General features: G+C 57.0%; 2 protein-coding genes across 3 annotated transcripts in view; both read left to right on the forward strand.

Moving 5' to 3' along the window:
- The window catches only part of ESPN (espin), a 78467-nt gene extending 63363 nt beyond the window's left edge, over positions 1 to 15104 (forward strand). Inside the window, exons 10-14 of one of the 2 annotated variants that reach the window (XM_073316602.2) lie at positions 1880 to 2025; positions 3941 to 4216; positions 13664 to 13743; positions 13836 to 13847; positions 14052 to 15104. In XM_073316602.2, the coding sequence (XP_073172703.1) occupies positions 1880 to 2025; positions 3941 to 4216; positions 13664 to 13743; positions 13836 to 13847; positions 14052 to 14199 (662 nt within the window). In that variant the 3' untranslated portion in view covers positions 14200 to 15104. The remainder of the gene's footprint in view (positions 1 to 1879; positions 2026 to 3940; positions 4217 to 13663; positions 13744 to 13835; positions 13848 to 14051) is intronic. The other variant, XM_073316603.2, reaches the window with a different exon arrangement.
- LOC140900052 (espin-like protein) lies at positions 7196 to 10844 on the forward strand. Its single transcript, XM_073316604.1, has one exon. The coding sequence runs from the start codon at positions 7601 to 7603 to the stop codon at positions 9302 to 9304; it is 1704 nt and encodes a 567-aa protein (XP_073172705.1). The 5' UTR covers positions 7196 to 7600; the 3' UTR covers positions 9305 to 10844.
- Positions 15105 to 16597: the final 1493 nt, after the last annotated feature.

A 16597-nucleotide genomic window follows, 5' to 3' on the forward strand; every position in this document is an offset into this window, starting at 1 on the left:
GAGTCAGCCTGCCAGCAGAGCTCAGCGCTCGTGGGGCCATTAGGAACCGGGCTGCCCCTGGCTGCCAGGCTGGGTCCATTTCCTGACTTCCCGTGTGAGTGTGCTCGGTTTTATTCTTAGCCAGTACGTCTTTAACTTTGGCTGCAGAGTTACTGCTGAGGCTTCATTTCAGAAGTGACCAGTCAAGACAGGGAAATCCTGCTGCCGCAAAGGCAACAGGGCTGTCGAACGATTTCCAGGGTGTGCAGCTCTCTGGCGGAGCCCTGCTTCGCGGGCTGGAGGGAGGGGGCTGCACGGTGGAGATGCTGGTGGAGATGCTGGTGTTTCCGCAGGCTCTGTAGGATCAGCTCGTGAGGCACAGAAAGAGCTCTGGGTCCTAAGGGCAGCACACAGCCAGCTCCTTCCTTTGATTGCCTCCTTCTCCACTCAGCCCATTGGCGACTCAGTGGAGTTTGCACTCTGGAGGAGGTGGTGCCGTCTGGTTTCCTGCTTTGTGTTTTCTGGTATCTGAAAGGCTTGCAGACTTCCCAGTGCTGAGTCCAAGTACTGCCCCACAGCAGAGACGGCTCCCTGTGGCTCTGAAACAACCCCGAGCAGTGAGGACCCTTCCCTCCCAGTAATTGTCTGGGGCCACACTTGTTCTGGATCTAGGAAGCCAGGATTTCACTAGGGCAAGAGGAGATTTCTCCCCTGTGGATATTCCTCTGCGGGAGGGGGGAATGCTCCGGGAGCCCCGAGAGCTGCATGATTTGTCTTGTTGTGGTGTTTGGGGGCCCAGTCATTAACCCAGACCCCACTGTGCTGTGCTTTAACTACATGTGAGCATCTTTTTAAACTTCATTTTCCTTGTCTGCTGAGTAATTAGGTTGTAGCACTTGGTGTAGAATCAGTTGCATTTCCGAGGGGCAGCGCGTTGGCAATAGGAGCAGCCAAGGAAAGGAATTCATGAGAGAGTCCCCGTTCCAGCCTGGGGAGAGGGGAGGACACCCCAAAGGGAGGTGTTTGGAGGTCATGCCTGGGCGCTGGCCCCGCTGGGGCTCGGGGTCGTTTCAGAGCAACAGGGAGCCATCTCCGTTGTGGGGCAGTAACATTGTGAGGAGGCAGTTGGGGGAACCATCCCCCCACTTGGCCAGAAGAGCCCTAGGCCCCAGAGCAGGATGATGCTGGGGCAGCAGAGCACTGCCTGGCTTCACCATGCCCACACCCCATGCAAGTAAAACCCCTTCCTGAGGACCCAGCAGGGGTGCGATTCCTGAGCCCTCTGCCCTGCACAGCCCACTTGAGCTGAGGGTGAGCTGGCCCAAAGCACCCGAGGCGCTAGGCTTAGCCAGAGGCAGGTGTAGGGGAAGCAGCTGCAGGAGATGGCTGAGATTAGACGGTGATTCATCTCCAGGTTCAGAGTTCAGGGTGGGCAGGTTCCCCAGGTGATTTCAGATGGCTCAGAGCGTGTCTTCCCTCCCATCTGATTGTGGCCGGGGGCTGTACCCAGACTCAGCTGTTGCAAGGCTGGGCCCTGCCGTCCATCAGCAGGCAGAATGCAGCAGCTCTGGGACCTGTGCCAGCTGCCTCGCACTTTCAGGGTTGGTTTTGACCTCTAATGCCCCAGGTGCTTGGGAGCTGCCTGCGTGGGCAATGCCTCTTCCCCGTCCTGCTGCAGGGGAGCTCAGCCGCAGCAGCGGGCCTGGAGCGAAGCTGCCCACAGGGCCCCTGACTCTGCGATTACTCTCCCCCTGTTCAAAGTGGCCCGAAGCTGCTGAGCTCCAAGGTGCAGTTTGGGGCCACATCCGCTGGCTCGAGGCTCTGGGGGGCCAGGCCTAGCAAAGCCCTGGGGTGAGTTTGCTGTGAGTCTCCTCACCACATCCCCTCTTCCTCCTGCCAGGTTCCAAGTCGTTCAATATGATGTCCCCAACCGGTGACAACTCCGAGCTGCTGGCAGAGATCAAGGCTGGGAAGAGCCTCAAGCCGACTCCGCAGAGCAAAGGCCTCACCACTGTCTTCTCAGGCAGCGGCCAGGCAGGGGCCAATGTAGGTGACTGGCTGGCCCCACTCCACTCGGGCCCCGCTCAGCTCCACGGGGCAGGGAGCTGGGTTAGGAACTGGATTAACTTTTTAATTAAGGGCGGCAAATTTGATTGGCTGCAGTTGTCACAACCAGCTGGAATCCTCAGCAAAATTTAGCATGATCCGCTTTGTGCTGTAAGCAGGGAGCCGCTGGGGAGGGGGGGCTGGGGGTCCAGGAGGGAGGGCACTTTCCACAGGAGACAGCCGCTGCTCCCAGCCCTGGGGAGTCATGGGCAGAGATCTGCCCTGAATGGGCTGGGTACTCCCGTGCTAAAACCCAGGCAATGGCAGGCCTCCCCCCCGCCCCGCAGCCCCTGAGCCCCCTCCCCACAGAGCGCCCTGGCCAGGAGTCAATGTAACCTTCCCCCGGGAGCCGAGCACCCAGCAAAGAAGGGGGCTTACCCCAGCCAAGAGCAGCTGTTCAAACAGGGACACCAGCCCTCCTAGGGAGTGCTGGGGTGGGGAATCCCCAGAGCACCCCCGGAGCTGGCTTGGCCCCCAGACGCAGGGCTGCCTGAGGCCGGGGTCCGCTGTGAGGCTTCCGCATGGACGGGTTCAACAGGTCTGACAGGAAAGAGGCTCCTGTCCCTGGGCTGTTTGAGCCCTCCTGTAGAATTCAGTTCTGGGTCTCACGCTGCACCCCAAGGCCCCAGGATCTGCTGTGCCAGGCGCTGTACAAGCACCGAGCGAGTGGCAGGCGCTGCCCCATACAACAGATGCTGGGCGAGGGGAGGAGAATGGCAAAGCTCAGCCCCTCTCCGGAATGGCTCAGACACCTGGAGGAAGGGGCTTGGTCCCCACGGTTCCCCAGCACAGAATGTCCCTGTCACAGAGTCCCCGGGCGATGCTCGGGAACTGCTCCCTATGAAGCCAGGCAGGACTCTGGGGAAGTCTCCTCTCTGGGAGCAGCCTGTCTGCAGGACACACAGCTCACCCGGCTCCCACCTTCCTGGGTCTGACCTCGGAGCATTCAGCATCCTCTGCCCCTCCCTGCGCTTCCCACAGCGAGTCCGCCCAGGCAGGCTCCTGGGGAAGCCAGAGGGTCCTGCCCCGCAACTTCGCAGTCAGACAGGACTCTCGGCCAGCCAGTAAAACAGAAGGTTTATTAGACGACAGGAACATGGTCTAACACAGAGCTTGTAGGTGCAGAGAACAGGACCCCTCAGCTGGGTCCATTTTGGGGGGCAGTGAGCCAGACAACCACATCTGCAATTCACTCCATGTCCCAGCCAGCTCCAAACTGACTCCTCCTCCAGCCCCTCCTCCTCTGGGCTTTGTCCCTTTCCCGGGCCAGGAGGTCACCTGATTCCTTTGTTCTCCAACCCTTTAGCTCTCACCTTGCAGGAGGGAAGGGCCCAGGCCATCAGTGGCCAGGAAACAGGGTGTCAGCCATTCTCTGTGTCCAGACCCCTGCACACACCTGCCCTCTAGGGCTCTGCAATGATCATACACCCTTACCCCACCACCTAGATACTTAAGAACTGCCTAGGGGAAACTGAAGCACCCCCACACTATTCAGAGGAAACGTTAAGAACAGTCCCGCTTCGTCACAGTCCCACACACCGGACTTACTTTGTAATGACAGAGGGGACAGGACTCAAGCAATTTTTTAACTTTCATAACTTACACAGCAAATCTAGAGGTGCTGGGACTCTGAAGTGCCAGGCCCAGAGGTGCCGGGGCTCAGCCCCAGCAAGCCCTAGCACAAATTGAGCACTGCCAGCACGGGGCAGAGGGAGTCCACGGATGACCAGGATCTTGGGCTCCCTCCCGCGGGGAGAGGGGTAGCTTTTCTCGGAGCGAGCGCCTTCTCACATAGCATCTCCCTTGTGTCACACCACTCCCTGAACTAAAGCCCTCTCCTCTTTCTGCCATCCAGCTAGAGACTGCAGCTTCCTCCCTGTCCCCCGCAAGGACACTCACCCCACCGACCACGCCCGACACAGCCTCCGTCCCCTGGGCCACCAGCTCCCCTGAGCCGGTCATCAACGGCAACTCGCCGCTCATGGCCTCGGGGCAGCCCAGCCAGCTGGACATCGAGTCCCTGATCCCCACCCACGACGAGCAGGGGCGGCCCATCCCCGAGTGGAAGAGGCAGGTGATGGTGCGGAAGCTGCAGATGAAGATCCAGGAAGAGGAGGAGCAAAAGCGCAAGGTAAGAGGGAGGGGGGCCCTCCACGTGCTGGAGTGCAGTGTGCTGTGACCATCCCCTGCCGTGTGCTGTGACGGGGCCGAGGCTGCGAGAGGGGCCTGAGGCAGCCGTTCTAACCGCCCTTGGGTTGGACCCGGCGGCTCAGGGTGACTCAGAAAGCGGGATGGGGAAACACAGGATGGCCAGCTGGGCTGCACAGGGCAGGATTTGGGCCTCTGGGACAGGTAGAGGAAAAACCCCTCATCCCTCCCAGCCGGCAAAGTGCATTATGGGAGAGGCAATCATCAAGGCTTGGTGCAGGCTAGCAGCCCTGGTGCAGGTTAGGCTGGTTCCAGGCAGCAGCTCCTAGTGTTGATAAAGCTAAACAAGCAGGAGTCATTACGCGTGACCAGCTAGTAGAGAAGGGCATCCAACAGCGCCTGCGACTTTATCTCAATGGCTACAGGAAAAGCAGACAGCCCAGCGTCTAACCCATAAACCACCTGTTAACCCCCAGTTTCCCTTGGGCCTATAGGCAGGAGTTCAGGGTTTTGCACTTGCAGAAACACATCTTGCATTCTACGCAGCATTGCCCAGACAGCAGCTGCAAGCTGGTACGCCATCACATCCACTCACTTAGGGTGTTCATCAGAGAGTGCTGGGGTCGGGGTCTGACTCGACAGCCTGGCTCCCCCACACCTAGGCCCAGAGGGGCCACCCCCAGCAATGAGTGGAGAGGCTCCCACCTGCTCTGGCTCAGGTGCCAGCGAAGGGATGGGTCATGCCATCCTTGCTCACACCAGGGGGAACCGCTCAGCGAGTACATCAGTGAGGCTCGGTACGACAGCGGGAGGCCAAGGTGCACTTGTGCAGCACAGTCTGTCTGTACCCACGCACACCCTGCTGCGCTAGGGCCCAAGCAGCCACACTAGGTGTGCACTCATTCCTGACACACCCAGACAGGCTTCCGTCCTTCCAGGCAGCCATGGAAGCCCTACAGCGGGAAGAAGGCTTTGTGATGTAAAACCTCCCCAGAGGCAAGCCGAAGCCACAAACCATCCCAGAGCTCAGTCTTTGCTAAGCTGCTTCTTGACTGCCGTTCCCCAAGGGCTGCAGAGACAGGATCCATGGAAGGCAAGGCTGGCTGGCATGTCCTGGAGAACCAGAGCAGGGCCACGTAGGAGCCACCTGCAGTTCAAGGCATGTTAGCATGAGAGACAGCCCCAGGCGGAAGGAACATGCAGTCTGGCTGACACCTTTGTCCAAGAGCAGAGGCAAGTGAGCGGCTGCTTTCAGCCCTGCAGAGACGCTCGCTCTCATGTCAGCCTGGGCTCGTTGCAGAAACCAAATGCGGAGCAAAGTGGGTAAACAGACTGGGCAGGGAGGCCAGGGGAAGTATCGAGGTCAACCCGTATTTAAGACCTTTGCAGATGAGGTGGGTGTTCCACAGCATCGACTCGGGATTTTCTCGTTAGCATGGGAGGCGCAATAGCTCAAGTACAATGGTGAGGTGATGGGGACAGCGCCAGACCCTAAGAGACCCGGCCACAGCGCAGGTCCCTCTGGAGGAGTCCAACTAGTAGAATGAGCAGCAGCAATCTGGCTCCTGGCGAAAGGAAAGAACCCTCCCCCCAACTGCATGAACATCCGCCTTCGCTGGACAGAGCCCTGGGGAGCTGGGCCCCTCCCTCCACTGCAGCGACATTCCCACCGGAGTGTGGTGAGGGTTTGCACCCCACAGCATCTGTATCGACTCCCACCACGGGGCTCCCCACACCCTGGCACAGCGTGCGTTGCCTTGCTCCGTCTGGATTCTCTGAAGAGGGAGGCTGGTCGGAGATTTCTGAAGCTGACCAGACAATTGATCAGTGTCCCACGCACGGCCCCCATCCAGGTTAATGGGGGTTAGTGCAGCTAGTGGGCTTTGAGAAATCTCAGCCCTGACTGATGCAGCAGGAAGCTTTTTATTAATGGAACGGGCTCCGGGGTAGATAACTGGGACCACGGCTCAGCCCCAGCGCTGCTGTAGGAGCTGCCAGAGCATGCTGGGTAAGGGACTAGTGACCTGGCAACAGCCATGCCAGCTGGACTCGGGAAAAGAGGGAGCTCACAGCCGGGTCAGTAGCCAGGACGGTCTGCTAGCCTATCCTGGCAGGACTCGGCCTGGTTGTGCCCGTGGTCCTCATGGGGAGCCATCCTTCCTCAGATTCCTGCTCAAATGGATCTCAGCAGTTCTGATGTCAGCTCCATTTGGCTGGAGCCACCTACCCCTGGCAGGGCTCTTACAGCTGTGTAAATGGTCAGTTGTGAAGGATTCATTCTAAAGAAATCCATTAAAACCTACCATAAAACCCTGCCACTGCGCAATCCCTCCAGCCAGGCCATCTCAGCGCTGTTAGAAAGTAACCCTAAAAGTCAGTGATTTGGGGGTGCAAGGCATTATTGGAGCTGTCAGCTTGAAAAGTCTCTTTTTCTCCAGTTGGTTTCTGGGCTTGGATTTTCGTTTAGACACAGTTTGTTAAGGCCGAAGCCCAGTCCCCAGTGTTTTCCTTCTGGGCATGCAATACGTGCCTTGTTCACACGGAGGACTTGCTTCCCTTCAGAAACGTTTGACCCGTTAAGATTTGTGTGTGCTGTGGAGAGTTCTGCATGAATTGAAGCATTCTGCATGAGGCTGAGCTCTTTGCAGTGCTCTGGTCAACTCTGAGATGCATTTAAACTGCAGTATTTAGCACATGCGGGGCTATCGAATATGAGCTGTGCCTGTCACCGGAGCTGAAAGCTGATCACGTATCAGCCATTAACAGCTGGTAGAGGGTACCCACTCCATCCGAACCAACGATCGCCCAAGCTGGGCAGTGGGACAGAACTGCCATTTTCTACTTTAAAATGAGGACCAAGGGGAGGTTTATGAACAAAGCCAAACCCCTCAACTCTCCCATTTCATACGGAGAAGATACTGCAGGTTTAAATGTCTTACATGGTCATTCAGTGGTGTAATGAGTGAGCGGTTCCTGGAAGCATCTGCTGCTGTATCCTTTGATCAGGGACTAGCAACAAGATATTCTTAGCAAAGTTCTCTCTCCAGCAGAGCGTGCGCGATGCAAACAGTAAGGCTCTCTCCTCCAGCCTCATTCCCTCACTCCATTTGCTTTGTATCGTCTGCCTTTGTCTACACTCCCCTGCCCTCTCCTTGCGCTCAGTATTTCCAGCCTGCCCATTGCCATTACACCACTAAGGACATGTAAAGTCTAGAGCGTGTGCAGAGAAAGGACAATGTGGAGCTCTGTCCTGAGGGAGATGTTTTTTCCCCCCCTGCCTTAGCTTGGGACCGGGAGTTACTACAATCACGAAGGCTGGAGGTATTCCCATGCACACAATGGCATTCTGGGACCCTTCGGGCAGCTGATGACTGAGGAGGACATAATCCGCATTGAGAAGCAAATCGAGAGCCTCCAAGTGATGCACAAAGTTCAGAAGGTGGAGACGGAGCTGGAACAGCTGGAGCACGAAATGCAGCAGCTCCTCCCACTCTCTGCTGCCTTGGCAAAGGAGCATTTCACGGCAAACCCCAAGCGCATGCAAGGCCAAGCCGATGACCTCCCGGCCTGGTGCAGCAAGATCTCCACTCTCCTAAAGAGCATGGCCATTCTCCTGGCTATGCTTGGGGGCAAGGCAGTCAACCTGGCAGATATGGTGAGCCCCGACACATCCGAGCACACGAGACAGGCCGCGAGCACCTCGCCCAAGGCAGCACCGCTAAAAGAGGGCTCTGCTAACATCGGGAGATCGCAGTCCTTCAGCTGCACTCGGGAGGAGGTGGAGAAGGAGATTGTGCAATATGGTGTGTCGGTGAAGAACCTGAAGGCCAACTATGAGTTGCACACGCAGTGCCAGCTGCTGGAGGCTGTGTCCAGCAGGGTGTACAAGCGGAAGAGGTCCCTGCCTGTGGGAACCATGCCATACAGCTACGGCCGAGAGCCCATCCTGGAGGAGGATTATATAACGAGCAGCGATCTGTTCAGTGCACTAAGCGAAGATGCTGCAGCGGATGGCATAGAGCCACCCAGTACGCTAGAGCAGGCTCCCTTGCCCTACTGCGAAGCTGGGCCCCGGCCCTCCAGAGACACAGAGACACAGAGTGCAGCCACGGAGCCTTTCGGGGAGGCCCTATTTAGTGCCGACCACCTGACCAGAAGCCTCCCCGTGCAGACGGAGCTGAGCTGCGTGCAGGATTATATCGACATGCGGAAGGAGCGGATCGTCTACCTCTTCCTGGAGCACTGGAAGAAGTGGACGTTCACCGAGTCGGTTAGCCACGCTCGCCCCAAGAGGAAAATGGGGCTCGCCGAAACGCTCGACTCAGAGGTCAGCGCCCCGCTCCCCATGGCGACCGGGAAGAAACCCAGCGAGGATGACCGGCTCTTGTACTTCATGAAGCAAAGGCAGGTGGTGGGGAAGCTGATCGCCCACTGGAGAACCATCATCAGCCAGGTCCCGACGCGGCAGATCCGCCGCCTGAGCCGTGCTAGCATGTTGTACTGGCCCGAGCACTTCCTGCCGCACGTCTGTGGCTCCCCAGCAGCATACGGCAGCCTGACGCTGGACCTCTTCATGCTGGGCTACTTCCAGCTCCTGGAGATGAGCATGAGCCGCGAGGAGAGGAAGTTCCGGCACCTTCTGTGCTACGAGATGTTTGACCGGCTGGGCAGCCACAGCTGGGAGCTCATCCGCCAGTTCCACAAGGTGGTGATGGAGGAGATCGAGGCCGGGAAGCGGGACTGGCTGGATGGCTTCGAAGATCTCAAACAGGAGTTCTTTGGGGACAGCCTGGAGCCGGAGCCAGCGGCCGCAGCGGAACCAGAGCTCCCAGCAGGAATCCAGCCTCCACTGCTGCTCCATCAGGAATCCTCCCAGAGCTTAGTCAGTGATGCCCCACAGCCCGCTCCAGCGCCCGATGAACTGGGCCTTGCCCCTGCCCCTAAGAGCAGGGAGAGCTCCATCCAGCTAGTCTCCGAGCTAGGGGAGTTCAGCAACGAGGACATTTGTCGCTACATAGACCGTAGCTTCTCCTTTTGGAAAGAGAAGGAGGCGGAGATGTTTGATATCTGAGCGCCCCCCAAGCAGTGCCCAGCGCACGCTGTCTCAGAAGCAGGCAGGGGCCTCCGTGCCCTTGCCCCGCACGGCTCTCAAGTCGCAGGTAAAGGCGATCGCATCCTCTTTGAGGTGGGATGTTGGTCCATCTCATAGAGGGAATTGCTGGCTGAGAAGCAGCTCCAGTGACAGCAGGGGACAATCAAACATGCGCCGGCCCCAGAGGACTTGACAAGGGCTGTTTGGCTCAGTTAATTATTTGAGGGACCCATTGTATTTCCAAGATGAACTGAGCCCAACCTGTCTGAGCCCAAGACAAACTTTGGGGAGAGGCCTGTAATCATTTTATGTGATGGCTAGGTGAAGAGCTATAAAACAGAACAAAGAAACACATATTCCCCGGCTGAACCCAGTACAGGATTCTACTGGGCAGACTAGGGACTCTGAATAGAAACAATTTAGTATTCATGTAAGTAGCGTCAGAGGGGCCCCAATCCTGCAGTTGTTACTCAGGCAGAACTCCCATGGGCTTCAGCAACTTGTGACCTCAATGGCAGTTTGGTTTGCATAAGAACTGCAGGATTAGTCCCAGAGTCTGCACTGTTCTGTTGAATCCTGAATTCCCTACATGGACCGTCTCAGAGTCCTTCTTTCTCAAGAGAAGCTTCTTGCGTGCTCCCTGCTGGCTGAACTGACCAGGGTGCGACTGTAACCATGTGTCACGTGACGTTGTGGCTGTTTGCCGTTTTCCGTAGGAGGTGGTCCATGGATTTTCCTCTCGAGCAGCGTGTACATTTGCTGTAGTTCTGAATTAGCTGGAGGAAGAGCTAATCCCTGACAAATGTACTATGACACGAGCTATCTCCAGTTTTCTGCGTTTTACAGACACTTCTTTAGCTAATGTTTCCTTTAGCTGGGAAGAGAGTGATTTGGGAGTAGGAACTGGTATGAGCATCCCCATCCTTCCTCTGGCGAGGCGGAGGACCGCACCAGAGTTGCCCTGGGTCCATACTGAGCACAGGCTGAGTGCTGTACTAATTGGTCTCACAGTGCATGGTTCTGCAACCAGATTAGCAATTCCGTATCATGTTAAAGCCGTGTGGAGAATTCCCTTTGATGCTGTGTGCTTTCAAACTAAAGACCACTTGGACCACATTGTTCTTTGAAGATTCCCAAGAGTCCCAAGCTTGCCCTAGTGGAATGTGCATGGCTTGGAATGGAAATAGGACCAGAGTGTTTATTGTATAGACATTTGGAAATGAGGTTTGCTTTAAATGGGGGGAGTGTGTGTCTGTGCGCGTTTTGCATCTTCCCTGACACTGCTTGTGACAATGAAGGAATAAAGCTCTCTGCTCTCGGAAGGGAGTGTCGAGGCTGTTTCAGTGGGATTTGGGACCCTCGACACCTTGCTCTGGGGCACTGGCTGTTCCAAGCCAAGTGTCCTGCAAACACCCAAGGAATAGGGCCAGATGTATATTTGTCCTGGTGAATGTGGCCTGAAGCCCAGTGCCCAGCAACTAGCCTGGTTCCTGCAGCATCAAAACAGCCAACTTTAAAGAAAGGAAAAGATGGGGGGTGTGGGGGAGGGTGGCATATAAAAATCCTTCACCGTAGCTGTGCCAGCAGCAGGAAAGCCCTGAAGGACGGCACTCTTGCACTGTCAAGCAGCAGGTTGGTTTGGTGCCGAGAGCATGGCTTGGTCCTGCTAATGGGAGATTGTGCGGGCAGCCCCGTGTCTGACAAGACTCACTTCTGCTAACACTGATCTGTTGGAGCCCCCAGCCCAGGGAGTAGCCCTGAGGGTTCAAGCTTCCATGGGCCAGTAATCAGGCTAGACAGCAGGGATGAGTGATCCAAGCATAATGTGTGGGAAACTTCCATCTGGCATGGCCCTTTAGGCCCAGTCCTGCTGCCAGTGGTTTCAGTGGTGGCAGGGTTGGGCCCTGTCTCATGGAGACACACAGATGAAATCAGGACCAGCCTGAATGCTGCCCCAGCTCTGAGCTCGTAGGGCAGGATGTAGTTGACTCTAACTCCATCCCAGTCACATTTCAGGGCCTGGTCTGTTGCCAAGCCCGGTTCCAAAACCCGCTGGGACACGAGAGGGGCTGTTCTCCCAGCATCCCCCGCACAAGCCAGGAATTATCCAAGAGCTCGCTCCCATGGGACGCACCAGCCAAGAGAGGCTGGCAGACTCTCCGGGGCTGCGAGCATCGCTCTTCGCAACCAAAGCAGGAGTTAGACGGCAGCAGAGCCATGCCACGGAGCGTCCCGCCAGGTCACACCCCCAACGCTGCCTGGGAGGCTGGGGGCTGGTGCAGGTGAGAGCTCGCTGACTCTTCTCCCGCTGACGCACATAAAAGCGGAGGCACGCAGTGGTGAGAACCGGCTCCTCGGAAACCATCAAGCGACCTGGGAAAGGGGGAGTTAGGGGAAGGGTTGCTCGCTCCACAGGTGCTGCCTCCGATGCGTGGCACTGTTGATTAGTCAGGCCATGTGCCGAACCCTGGACTTCCCACATGGCTTTAGTCCTGCCCAGCCCTTCGATGCCAAGAGCTCGGCTGTTGCCTGCGTTGCGGTCAGAGTGCCCCAGAGAAGAAGCCATCTGTCTGTAGCCAAAGGCGACCGGTCCCACACCAGGCCGGGTTCGTTCTTTCAGTCTTAGGGAAGTGGTTGGGTTGGGGGAGCAGCGATCGGCTGCAGGGACATGGGGCTGAGCCCCAAGAGCCATGTCTGACAGCAGCCAGCGCCACGTGCCCCAGGGGAAGGCATAAGAGGCCTGCAGCAGTAGATCTGGGGGAATCTGCGCCCCCACACTGGGTCCCATCTTGGTCGCCCATCGTTAGCACTTGGCTGAAGACTGAGGCGTAAGGGCCAGGATCCCATCCTGTGGAGTTACTCTGCGATCACACTGCTGGGACGGAGAGCAGGCCTGGCCCTGCCCGTTCAAATCTATCTCTGGAAGTAAAGGCTGAAAGACGGTCCTGTTGGCCAAGTCTTTGGTGGCCCGGGGGAGGCTGGTGCTTTTAGTCCCATTCCCTCATCAAACACTAAAATAACATCCCCTGGGCTAGCACTAATGGGCAAAGCCACCAACTACCCAGAGGGAGGATGCTGAACTAACCTCTCCCATCCCAAAGGGGCTCTCCAAGGCAGGGTGAGGCAGAGTGCTGGGGAGACCATGGGAACCTTGCACTGGCTACTGCCTAGGCTGGACCAGTCTGGTCCTGGCTGCGTGTGAGCTCCCCTGCCAAGCAGTGTTGAGATCAGCCATCGCCAGCTTGCAGCAATCCTCCACCACTCTTCCTCTGGCTCGAGTTCACTGAGTCACACAACCCATCCCCTGCCGTGGTCCCGAGAGATGCCCCCAGCTGTGCCTGAGAACTGTCCTAGCAAGCTGGACAGAGGGGCTGCGGACACACCCACCCACGCACACACAGCTCGTGCAGCAATGGACAGTGCACTGGGAACGCTGGAGGGATTATTTGCAAAAAGGCCCATGTGGCGTTCCCAGCCAGCAGAGGAGCCCGGTGTGTAGCCAGCCAGAAGCAGGGCATGCATCTGCCCCTCCATGCGGTGCCATTTCTACTTTGCTCTTAGGCAGGCCCTAGGCAGGATGGTGCCCGTACAAACAACCCTCCAGCTCCTTCAAGGCAGCAACCTCTGCTGGCCGCAGATCCCATGTCCCGCTCAGCACGATGTCTCCTGGGAATTTCAGCCCTTCAGCACAAGTGGAGCATTGAGCTCCTGGCCCCTTGCCTAACGGCTCTGCTAAGCTCTGGCCAGCCCCGGGTACCAGGAGCTATCCAAGTGTCCCTCCTCTCCAGGCCAAGCCGCTCAGCTGAGGAGATTTCTGCTGACTTTTGGCCAGGTGGGGGTGCGTGTGTTAGTGGGGCCTGGCCCTCCCAGAGCTGTCTGACTCTAGCCACAGCTACTCCCTGTTCAGGGCTTGCTGCGTCAGGGCAGTGGTGGTGCCTCGCTCTCCATTGCTGTGTTCCCTGGGGTGAGTTGCACACCCTCCTTTCTGGGGGCAACGGCCCGTTCTTTGTAACCTTCCATGTGTCCTCAGGGTTCTCTCCGGCCCTTGGCAATGGTGGCACCTCTGCCTTTGCCCACAGCCTCTTGGGTCAAAACTCCTCCAGATGCTTCATCGCCACCTGAGAGCCATGGAATTCCCTCTCCCCCTTTGGCAGCCCTGCCCAATCGACCTGCCATCTCCCCTCGTCGCTGCTTGGGCTGGTCCAGCTCCATAGGGCCGGCCTAGGCGAGACGTGCCCTCCAGCCTAGTCTAACCGATCAGCTCTCCTGTCCCTTCTGCCCTCTCTCCAGCTCTACAGGTGCTCGCTGGCCTCCTTAATGCCTTTTACTGTCTTACAGGAGAAGGAAGAAGAAGCTCGCTTGGCCACCATGCCAGCCTGGAGGCGAGAGATCCTGCGGAAGAAGATGGAAGAGGAAAGGTGAGCTGTCCCTGGGCTGGGGCATGACAGTGGTTGCCCAATAGCTGTACCGCTGGGAGCTAATTGTATTTTCTTTCTCCTTGTTTTCACAGAGAGCAAAAACGGTGAGTCCTGCTTCTCCATTTACTTCTCAAGTAGCCTAAGAACCCAGTATGTTCACTCCTGGCCAGGTCTTTGTACCTTGGCAGGGCCAGACTAAGCAGGCTTGTGTGCTTTGCTTTACTTATACCCTTGCTCCACACCGACCAGTTCAGCCTCAGGCGGCTCTTTGCAACCAACACCCCCATGTTTGTTTTGTTTCTAAACAGAAAAGAGCAAGAAAAATTGAAGCGAGAAGAGGCAGAGAAGGAGAAAGAGCAGTCAGAAAAGCTCAGGACTCTTGGGTACGATGAAACAAAACTAGCCCCCTGGCAAAGGCAAATCATCCTCAAGAAAGGGGATATAGCAAAGCATTAGGCGCTCAATATTCCATTGCTCCTCTTGTGAAGTTAAGAACTTTCTTCCTTAACGTGAGCTGTTCAGTAGGCCGAGGAGGGGCCAGCTGCTCTGCCCCGCTGCAGACACTACCAGCTGAAAAGTCATTTCCTACCTAATGGCCTAGTGTCCATCCCTCTAATGAAATAAATGCAATAAGTGTAACCACTAACATATCGCAGAGAACTCTGTCCCTGTCTAGCAATGCCCTGGTGTTCCACGTCCATAAACAACTTAGCTTGAAAGAGTTTTAGGGCATGGGTAAGGTTTTCAAAAGTGGAACTCACAAGTGAAATGAAGTCAGTAAGTAGCTGTGAATGGGATCAAAAGAAACGCCTCATGACTGTAAATATGGTCGACTCTGTAGCCTGTTCTGTTCCACATAAAACCTTCCCTTCACCTTAATACGAAACAGCATTCCTTTAAGTGTCCCCTTGCACAGGCTTTCCACTCCTTGTCAGTCATTTGTTTACCATAAAATATACTTTTACCAGGAATAGTGGAGACCCTACAAGGCCATGCAGACAGGCTGAACGTTGTGTACATAGAGTCAGTTGCTACTAATATATGCTCTGTTGGTGCCCTGTAGATGCTGGCGTATAGACCATGCTTGGGTGTCATTTTCATTTTGCAAAATGGACATTTTAAAAGAAAATTTATAGTTAAAAACAGTTCTGTGCTCCTGTCAGGCTGATGCGAGCCGTTTCTTCAGCTGCCATATTACGTCTAGCCCCTGCTCCCGCATTGGCACCATGGCCATTAGAACAGGGGGGGTCCGGTCTGTTTTCTGTACGTTTTTGTCTGGTGTTTCCTGGAGCTTCTAGAGGGAGATTTTCAGCTTGTTTCTGACCTAGAACTTCTACATCTTCACCAATAAAACACTAACCACCTCCCGGCATTTCCTGTTCCCTTCTGTGGTCCCCTCTCGCCCGCCACACAACGAGCTCTATCCACGCAGCCCAGGGCCCTGCTCTCCGAGCGCCTGCCGGGTGTGCACCGGGGCATGAGGCCTGCTGGCTGGGCCTCGTGGCTTTCCCCCAACAGCCCCTCTCCCTTGGTCCCAGTGCCAGAGCGCCAGCCTGCGGGAGGAGGGGCAGTGCTGGGTGTGTGCCCTCACCGCCACCCTGGCCCTGTGCCTGGGGCAGCCTTTCCCCCCGCAGGGAAGGGGGAGGCCTGTTGTGAATCCCTGGGGGCTCCCCTGCATCCATGCTGGGCCTGCCTGGGTGCTGCCCAATGCAGTCTCAGAGCATGGCCAGGACATTGCTTCTCCCACCTCACTCCAAGGCTTACTGGCTGGGCCCAGCTCTCCTCCAGCCCCCGCCAACCACTCTGCTGGCCCCTGACCAACCCTCCCCTCCCCACTGACCCCTGCCCAACCCTCCCCCTCCCCTGGGCTCTGCCCCCGCAACCCTCCCCTTCCCGCACTGGGTTCTGGTCCCTGCCCAACCCTCCCTTCCCTCCTCCCCTGGCTTTCCAGGCCCATGCCCACCAAACTTCACCCCCGCCCCCAACACTCGCTGTGGGTCCGGGCCCTGCCTTCCAAGCCCTGGGCTCCTGTCAGTGGGTTTGTGCTTAGTCTGGGATCCTGGGCAGGGTGGGAAGCCCGCACTAGCTGATAACCCTGCAGCCAGCCTGAGCATGGGTGCCAGCCCTGTAAAGCTGCTGGGACTTTCCATGCCTGGTGCGGGGCTGGCTGAGCAACCTGCCCAGTGAGTCACAGCCTGTTGCGGCCCCTGCCGCATGGGCATCTGTTTGTTTTCAGGAAGAAGGCACCAGACATCCACTGATACCCTTCCCCCTCCAGTCCCGGGCCTGGGCAGGTTCCAGCGGGTCACTTCCAGGCCCAGAGGTGGGTGCCCAGGGCCCCAGCTTCTGGGATTGCCCACCCTTACTCCACCCGGGGAAAGCACGGACCAGCAACGCAGAGAGCACTGAGCTGCCCCTACCCAGGAGTTAGGGCGGGGGGGGGGGGTCAGCTCTGCTTTCAATTCGGTCACATCCAAGACTTAAATTAGCCCCCAATATTCATTCCATGGCAAGGGCAGGAACAAGTGACCAGGGGCAGGACCCTGCCAGCACAGCCCAGCTGGGGCAGGCCTGCCCCTTCTCCAGGGAACTGCTTGGGCACAGGACACCCCCTGACAGCTTCTGCCAGTTCCTTGATTTTCTCTCTTGTTGACGTGGATTTTCTTTGACTATGAACGTGCAGCACTGGGTACAGATTCCCAGCGCCAACCTGCCCCAACTGACCGGACAATGCCTCTTCAGAGCAACAGACCTGCTGAGGCCAAAGACAGCTCATGAGCAAAGGCCGATTCCACCAGCTGGAAAATTGATATTATCTAAATATGGACTCTGGGAGAGGCGACAAGGGCCAGGA

Source organism: Lepidochelys kempii, chromosome 18 (assembly GCF_965140285.1).
Source record: "Lepidochelys kempii isolate rLepKem1 chromosome 18, rLepKem1.hap1, whole genome shotgun sequence".
In the NCBI taxonomy this organism is placed as follows: domain Eukaryota; kingdom Metazoa; phylum Chordata; order Testudines; family Cheloniidae; genus Lepidochelys; species Lepidochelys kempii.